Source organism: Urocitellus parryii, chromosome 1 (assembly GCF_045843805.1).
Source record: "Urocitellus parryii isolate mUroPar1 chromosome 1, mUroPar1.hap1, whole genome shotgun sequence".
NCBI lineage: Eukaryota > Metazoa > Chordata > Mammalia > Rodentia > Sciuridae > Urocitellus > Urocitellus parryii.
This window is the reverse complement of record NC_135531.1, coordinates 214139042-214148218: the sequence shown is the minus strand read 5'-3', so window position 1 is coordinate 214148218 and position 9177 is coordinate 214139042. Positions and strand designations below refer to the sequence as shown.

General features: G+C 45.7%; 1 protein-coding gene across 1 annotated transcript in view; it reads left to right on the top strand.

Annotated features, from left to right (window-relative positions):
- The first annotated feature begins 1142 nt into the window (after positions 1-1142).
- Pla2r1 (phospholipase A2 receptor 1) overlaps positions 1143-9177 on the top strand; it is a 112782-nt gene continuing 104747 nt past the window's right edge. Inside the window, 1 exon segment of the mRNA XM_026393095.2 lies at positions 1143-1513. Coding sequence (XP_026248880.2) covers positions 1393-1513 — 121 coding nt within the window. The 5' untranslated portion in view covers positions 1143-1392.

Sequence of the window (9177 nt, the reverse complement as noted above, 5' to 3'; positions counted from 1 at the left end):
ACTACCTGGACGTAACCTAACTGGGCCTCTCCTTTTGCCATGCCATGTACCTGATGCCTCCAGTCCCAGTGCTTCTCAAGTCACACAATGCTGCAAAAATATGCTGGGGAAAACAATGCTAGCACCTCCTTAACCAACAGGAATCATGAGTCTATGGGTAAATGTTATCCCTTTTGTCCTCAGCTCTGAGGGTCTCTGAGGTTCCTATAGGAATGAGCCAAGATCTTCCCTATTTCACTGTGACCTTCAATCTTGCTCCCTGCTAGGCATTTTCTCTAGGGCTGACCTTTTCATGGCACATTTACTAAGACTAGGTAACCATATCCTAAACATTGGTTTAGTATTGGCTGGTCATCAGCTGAGACAGGTCCTCTGAGATCCCACCATCATTTTTTTTTTTTTAAGTCGCCTTTTGCTTTCTTCCCTCCTCTTATATTTTAATGATTACTGTCAAGGTCCTGTTTGGGATAGATGTTATTTTAGTCTGTTTCCACGAGTATTAAGTACTTCCAGTGTTCTGGTTCTCTGAAAGGTTACAGTTTGGACTATATTCGGGGTCATCCTACTCACTAGTAGTTTAGGGAGTAACTTGTTGGATTGGGGAATAAATCATAGCAAATCACTTAACCTTTCTGGGCAAGGTTTCTGAGTTAGAGGGTGACATATTTTTCTGGATAATATGGGGGATCAAAGGAGATGGAAGTAGAGGCTCTTTTAAAACTCAAAGAAGGTCAACAAATGAAATACCTTCAGTTTACTCTGAAGCGTGAAGGATAGAGACCAGCACGGGCCCCCAGGGGTCTCCAGTGCTCCACATTCAGAGCCTCCCAAAGCGCCTGCGTTCCGGGAGCAGCTGGGAGCAGCTCGGTTTCAGCTCAGCACTGAGGCTGCCAAACCCTCAGTGTTTACCCGAACCCTAGGCTTTGCAAACCCACATGTCAGACTTCCTGTTCCCAGAGATTCTCAGTTCTCTCACTCTCACGTCCTTTTGGGCCTCCCGGCAAAACCAGAATGCTGCTAGGAACCCGAGGAGCGCTTGCACCCAGCAGCCTCACCCCTCCTCTCTCCCCACCCCAAAGGCAGGAATTTCTGGGATGGGCAGATGGTCCACTCCCTCTTCCTCCTCCTTCCCCGAGCCCGAGTGGGTAGGGCGGGGAAAACCCCACGACTTTCCTCCCGTCTCGCAGCCCAGAGCCCTAAGTGCCTGCACACCGCGGCGACAAGGGGTGGTAGAGTGGGTCTCCCCGAGGGGCAGGGGTGGCGAGGCCCGCAGAAGAGTGGAGCGCGGAGGAGGCTGCGGTCCCGCCTCCCACGCCGCAGGCGGGGTGCCGCCTGGGAGCTCCAGCCCCAGCAGGAGCCACGAACAGCGCTCAGTGAGTCCAGTGGTTAGCGATGCTGTCGCAGCTGCCACTGCTGCTGTCCTTGCTACTGCTGCCGCTGCTGAGGGCGCCGCGGGCCTGCGCCGAGGGCTTGGCGGCGGCGCTCCCCCGGGAGCGGGTCCTCGAGTGGCAGGGTGAGTGTCCCCAGGGCCAGGGAAGCAGGAGCGGGGCATGGTCGAGGGAGAAGAAAAAGGGACTATACTGGAGATGGGCGGGGGCAGCCAGTTTGTGTGGTGGCTGCGTGGCTGCGGTTCCAATGCCCTGAAATCCGGGCAGTCCCCTAGCCGACACAGCCGGGGTGCACCTGGCTCCCAGGGCCGCGCATCCTCCAGGTTATCCACCCGGGGTGCGGCGAGGGGCGGAGCCTGGAATCCTTTGACTCAGCTCTGAAGGGGTCTCAGGAGTTCAGAGCAGGCTGAGATTGGAGGTAGGAAAAGTTTCAAAACATAAACTTATTTTTTTGTCCCCTCCCAAAGCAAGCTCGCCTCCTAGCCTCCTAGCCTGAGTGGCCCCAAACAGGCATTTCAGTTCTGCCCTTTGATAGATGGGCGGGGGGGGGGGCACTTCATCTTTACTAACTCTTCTCAGACCAGCTAGGGGAGAGGAGCTCTGTGTTCCAGATGAATTATACGAACTAGCACAAATTTATTCTTCGCTTCTTAGTTTCTCTCAGTAGAATAATAGGGTCTGTGATATCCATGAACCACTGAAAAATAAGTTACCCCAAAACATTCACATGCACACACGGATCAATTCAGTAAACATTTATTGAGCATGTACTACCGGTAAGACTAAATAAGGAACGTGTAAGGAAACCTGAAGAGAGGTTTCTGACCTGCAGGGACACTTATTCAGGAATGGGCCATCTCTAAGGTGGAGAAAAACCACATTCTAGAGCAAAAGTCTGAGCCTCATCCTCTCTGCCTTTGTGTAAAACAAGGTGTGATCAATGTCTGCATTTTTCTTTTTACTTTGTCAATATATTTTGTTTATATTTTTTGAGATATTCTTTCATGTACTAAAATATCAAGACAGGTTGAACAACACCACTCATTCAAAAGTGGCCAAAGGTTAGAAATACTCTTACCTTCTTAGTTAGTTCAGTAAACACTGCTCCTGTGCATGCATTTAAGACCCCATAGATGTAGTCCATCCCCATGAAGAGTCTGCCATGCAGTGATTTTCTCTTTTTATTTTGACATGTGGGATTTGCCTGAGCACTCTGTGGTAAGACAGAGCTCACATGACAGAAATTGGAACTGGGCCACACAGAGAGCAGGTGCTGGTGATCCTCTGAGCCAGAGTTAGCACGATGGGCTAATCCTTTCTATATGTGGCAGACCCAATTCCTGGCCTGAGATAGTTACAGAGTGCTTCTCTTTAATAGTCAAGGGCACTCTGAAATCAGTTCTCTCTGCTACCTTCAATACCTTGCAAGTGCAGTTTGCAAATCTAAAGGAACTCCATGTAGTCAACATAGAGATTCTTCAGATATGAAAATGCTACTACTGGTGTCCCAAAGAGCAAAGAGTATGTAGTAATCGTCACCCAGACTGACCTCCCAGACTCCAGTCACCTGCATCAGTGGGATTTCAAGTGTAATCTAGACAGGTTTAAAATCAAGATTTTATCTATATAAAGAGAGAAAAGTAAAGTCTTAGTATTGGAAAGGAAGTGAAACATTGTCCACTCCAACTGTACATTCTTTAGATGCAGAAGCTGAGGGTACGGCTACCATGTAGTTAGCCATGTTTGGGGTGCCTCAGTTTACCATTGTGTTCACTATACCACACCAATTCACCTTTAGCCATGATTAACATCCAAGAGCAACTGGGAGAAAAAAATCACTCATTTTTGTTTCATACCCTCTAATAATGGATATATACTAACTCACATCAGATTATACATATAGTATTTTTCATCTGAATTATTTAATATATATTTGTTGACTGATCAGGTATGTATTATAAGTATACCAGCCTTGGGAGACATGATAAGATTTCATTGTGCTGACTTTTCAATCATTTATCAATAATTTTGTATTCAAAAATCAATAGTTAGAATGTCAAATAATAGTTAAGTTCATGCATTTCAGAGTCAGACTCTGAATTCAACCCCACTGTGCCATTTACCAGCTGTGTGACTTTGAGTAAGTTACTTAAGTTCTCTATGCCTTAGTTTCCTCTTTTGTAAAAACAGAACTAATAATAATGTTTACCCAAGTGTTGTCCTTTTGTTGCACTGTCACTGAGGCTTCTCCTTCCTCTGACCAGTCCAGACCATTCTGACAAGTTGACAGCCCTGTACCAATTATTCACTGTTCTGAATACAGGTACAGCATTGTACTTGGTAGTTCTGGAACCTGTCTCCTACCTCTAGTTGGCTATACCAAGAAGCCATATTGCGTTTGTTTCTCTTTATCCAGAATCCGGTCCATTCTTCTAACAAATGCTAAAACTTGATAAGCAGAATGAAGAAGGGTCCAAGCATCCTAGTGAAACGTGGGCATAGTCATTGCTACAGGAAATTACCTGAACACAAGAAAAATGCTTTGAAGCCATGTTGGGGGTTGAATATCATAAATGTGAACTGACCCCAACCAAGACAGTAGGACAGTTTCCTCCAGCAATGCTCAGCTTGCTGGTGGCAGGAGTGTGAGGAGCCCCAGGCTCTATCAGGCCTAGGGACAGGCAGAGTAGGCTCTTCTGAACAACCAGTGAGGAAGGGGAGTAAGGATGTGGATGAGCGTGAGGTCGGCGTGCTTGGGCATGTGGTGCTACGTAAAGAGAGAAGGTGAAATGGTAGGGATGGCAATTCTTGACATCTCTGCCAGTGGGAGGAGAGAGGAGCCGCCAGAGGCCTTGACTGTTCCCTCGCTATCTGTCAAGCACTGTCTTGGTTTGGCTTCATTACTCATTGGAATGCAGGTAGTTTATTCGGGGGTGAGTCTAGAAAATACAGTAAGGAGTGAGGAAGGGAGGCAGGAAAGGGAAGCCTCTATAGGCAACTGGGGCTCAATTTCATAAAAGACCCTCTGGAGCCCTGTGTGGATCCCCGTGACCTCCTGGGGGGCCAGAAGCTGGGGTGTTTGCTCCCGAACTCCCCCTCTCACTGAATGGGGGTCACTCCTGGCACCTAAGCCCCCATGTTTCTGGCCTTCCTGTAACACTCTCAGACAAAGTCACAAAGTGAGCTGGGGCACATGGAACTGCCAGTAGGAGAGTGAGCTCCAGGGTAGGGGTGTGAGTCCTGAACCATCAGAACCTGCTGAGCTCCCCCATGTTGGGGACATCAAATCATGTGTAGGATATGACACTGTCCCCCAAGAAACTGAGAGTCCAGAGACAGAAGCAGAAACACAAACAGTTACAAAACAGAGCCGTAGGTGTTATAACAGCAATAAGCAAAGCCCAGAAGGGATGCAGAGGAGGGCCTGGCCTGGGAGCTGGACACTCACAAAGGGGCATTTGTTTTCCTAAAGGCTAAGTAGGTAGTTGCCATATGGGAAGAAGTGAGAGAGAGCATTCCTGGTAAAGCATATTTTATGTGAAAAACAGAATCATGAATTAGCAACAATGAAGTTCAGTGAGCCGAAAGATTCCATCTGAGCTCTTTTAGGTGCAAGGGGAAAAGTCCACTGAAAGTCACTGGGGTTGTAAGGGTCCCATGATCTCAAGAAGACCCAGGAATAGGTTCTCCTATGTACCCAGGCCTCCTGGAACCTGGGAATTGGCCACTGGAATGAAGCAGCTACCTCCTGTTACTCTCTCAGGGCTGCATGGTGGCTCCTGCTGGTTCTTTCTGTTGTCTGGTTTCTTCTGCTTCTACTTTCAGGACCTCTCATGTGTAGCTCCCACTGCTTCATTGGAAGAGTTCCTTGACTTCCTAGGAGGAGCTGGTCACACTGTTCCCAGCATGCTGGCCCATCCCTGTGCTCTACCACTGAATTAAGGGCTTTCCCATGGCTAATTGGCCATGGTAGGGATGTCAGCTGCACACAGGGGTGCTGCCTCATCAGGGGCTATGGATGGGGTAGATCCCCAGAGCAGGGTCAAAATCAGGACAAGAAGCTGTGATATGTCTATATTTGGAAGCCTGAGAGAAATAAGGAAGTGAGAAGTTGAGTTGGAGGCATTCGTTCTAAACAAAGTCTGGGTGAGTGGATGGGGTACAGCAGAGAAGGGCCTCATGCATTTGGACAAAGGGGAACTAGATCACACTTTCAGGTTTAAGAATGCCATGGTCAGTTTGGGTTCTGAAGAGGGTAATCATGGAGGGCAACAAGACATCACCTAAAAAGTTAAAATTGAGCTGAGTCAATTCTAGTAGGAATGGTGAAGAGTCGGAAGTTTGGATTGAAGAAATAAGGTTTAACTGGGCGCAGTGGCCCATACCTGTAACCCAGCAGCACAGGAGGCCGAGACAGGAGCATCACAAGTTCAAAGCCAGTCTCAGCAAAAGTGAGGTGCTAAGCAACTCAGTGAGACCCTGTCCCTAAATAAAATACAAAATAGGGCTGGGGATGTGGCTCAGTGGCTGAGTGCCCCTGAGTTCAATACCTGAGACCCCCCCAAAAAAAGGAAGAAAGAAGTTTTAAAAATAAAAAGTTTCTTTATTAAGAAGATATAGAATAGGAAGAGTACTGGTAATTCGATGGAAATTCCAGATTTGGGAGATGAACCCATTCTGGGTAGTGACCAGATGCAAGATGCGGTTGTAGAAGTGGTCACTAAAGTGGAGAAAGAAGGTCCTCACAGCAGAGAAGTTCAAGGAACCAAACATCCAGAGCAGTATTAAATCTGGAGCTCGAGAGTTAAGAACTCTCTCGTTGATAAGCCACAATAAGAAATATTCTGCACCATGCACAGTGGCACACGCTTGTAATCCCAGCAACTTGTGAGGCTGAGGCCGGAGGATAGGCAACTTAGTGAGGCTGTGAGACCCTGTTTCAAAATAAAGAATAAAAGAGGCTGAGTGATGTAGCTCAGTGGTAAAGTGTCCCATACCCCCCACCAAAAGCAGTATATTTTACATGAGAACCTGAAAAATATATATACATATATATGCTACATCAGAACCTGCAATACACACACACACACACACACACACACACATATACATCTGTATTTGAAACAAAAATGTCCTTCAAAAAAATATCCTTACCTACTGTGACATGCTGCCTCTCTCATACTCGATTCCATTTTGTTTTGCTGGTCATGACACAAGGCACTTGGCTAGAGTGCTGGGTCATCTGTAAGAAAGTTAAAAACTATAGGGTGGGAAGACAATAGAGAGCCTGCTGCTCTCAAAGTCATACCAAATGTGGAGAAGAGTGATTCAGGACAGTGGGGCCATGTGGCAAGAAAAGGAAAAGGAATTGGTGTGGGGGAGAGGTTTCTGAGAGGAGACAGCAGTGCCGAGCAGCTGTGGCCCTGCGAGTCCTCCAGAGCTTCTATTTCTAACACAAAGGTTAAAATGCCTCTCTTCTTTGCTCCTAATGTTTTCTGACACTTGGGGAGTGGTTACTCTGTGTTGTTTTACATACATCCACACACTGTAGCCTCATAACAACAAGGTAGGTAGTATTAACACCTCCTCTTTTACAGATGAAGCAAAGTTAAGTAACTTTGGAAAATTCTGTGGGCATACCTAACCCTTCTTCATCTGTAAATGAATATGTCCTCAACTTTTCAGGCACTCACTAGTTCAGAGAACCCCTGGCCATAACTCTGTGACCCCATGACATAGTTAACTCTGTACCCTGTGGCAAGACAGGAGCATATAATTTGAACTTGCTGCAAGAGGAGCAGGAGGTCAGCTCCTTGCTCTCTGTAACTCCTCCCTTTCCAACCCACTAGTTCTACATGTGGGAGTGAATATTTTCATAAAGCAGAAATGTGCAGAGCTATTGATTTATTTATTGTTCTAGGCAATTCCCATGTCCCTAGGCAATGAGCCATTCCCTTAATCTGGAGATTTGGAATTTAAGTAAAAGCATGATTGGAGAGTAGCTTAGCTGCCCTTCCTGGTATGAATCACTCCAGCCATCTGGACATGGTTTCTGCTGTCTCTGTCCATCATCTTTCAGCATCTCCCCACTTCAGGTTTTTTTTTTAATCCCACCTTCTCTGACAGGCTTCTTTCCTCATGAATCTTTGCACATCAGAATAGATTTTCAGCTTTCCTGGTCCTTTTTATTCTTTCTCATTAATGTTCTGAAGTCTTTTCCCATTGGTGGTTGTCACAGTAACTGATACCACACAGTGCACATTCCAGCCAATGACCAGAAAGGTTGAGCTGCAGGGATAACCCAGGTGTCCCCTCCGCTCCTCTTCCTTGACTAACAATCTGCTTATTTATCTCAGGTTTTCTGAAGTAATCGTGCCTTTGTGTTACCTCTTCTGAATTCATCCCCATGTGGCAAACCCTCATATCATCTATCAAAGTAAGATATTTAAGGGATTTATAGATACTTCCCTCCATTTGCTTTCAGAAATTATCCTTGAAAGCTTTTTAGGAGATATTCCAATACACAGCTAGGACCATAAATTTTATAGCTTGAATTGATCAAAATAAAAAGAAATATTATTGTTTATAAAATTACAAAACAGCGCCTTATAAATATTGTCTTAAGACATTTAGGGGGAAATATTTTATAAACCCATGAAAAAAGTTGAGGATTATGATTAGGATTTCTATATCGTGGGTTCTATGATACAGAGCAAAAAAAAAAAAAAAAACAACAAGAGGTCTCTGCTTTTATGAGTGACCCCGTGACTTTTCAATTTATGATACTTTCCAGACTACTATAGTTCCAAAGAAATGTGTTTAAAAAGCTTTGCTATTTCTTATTTTCTGCCTTCTACTCTTGAGAAATTTTCAATGATGAAACTGTAAACAGGAAATTCAAAGTAATTCTTTAACTGTAAACATTTCCTTATTTTGCTGCTCTTTGGTACCATCCATGTTCAAAGTCACAGCTTGCTTTTACTCTCATTACCACTGAAGAACTGAAGCCACCTTTATCAAGATGCCATGACACCAGCTAGGTGCAGTTATGCAAGCCTATAATCCCAGTGGTTCAGGAGGTCAAAGCAGGAAGATTGCAAAAGCCAGGTTAGCAATTTAGTAAGGCCCTAAGCAACTTAGCCAAGACCCTGTCTCAAAATAAAATATAAAAAGGGCTGGGGATGTGGCTCAGCAGTTAAGTGTCCCAGGGTTCAATCCCCTGTGTATACACACACACACACACACACACACACACACACACACAAATTATGTCACCAGCACTTATAGGATAGATGAAAAAACCAAGCCAGATAGTCTTTTAGCTTCAAATAGATCTACCCTAAGAGAAGGGCTCTGTAGTTCATCAAAGTTTTTTTGGTTTGTTTTTTATTTTCCCCAGTGCTAATCATGTTCAGATAAGAACAGGGAGGGCTTCATGGGCATGTACCAGCACAGTTACTCAGGGATTAGGGTTTGGTGCTCTGTAGTTTGGGCTCTTGTTTTTTTAACTCTTGTCTTTGAACTTGTGTGCCTTGTGTGAATCTAATAGAATAATGACACTCAAGCCAGAGGCTTTGGGCTCAGCTCCACCTGGTAAATCCTTCCCAGGGTAGCTTCCCAGTTGCCATTCCTGCTCCACAGTCACTGCTACCTTCCACCCGGAGGGCAACAACATTGCCAAGAGGTTTGGGGGCAGAGGCCTGGGGCCTGGGATTGGACACCCTGTGGCATCTCAGGGCAGGCTGCTGCATGCCCTGAGCTGGCAGCCCCACTTCATGTTTTATGAGGA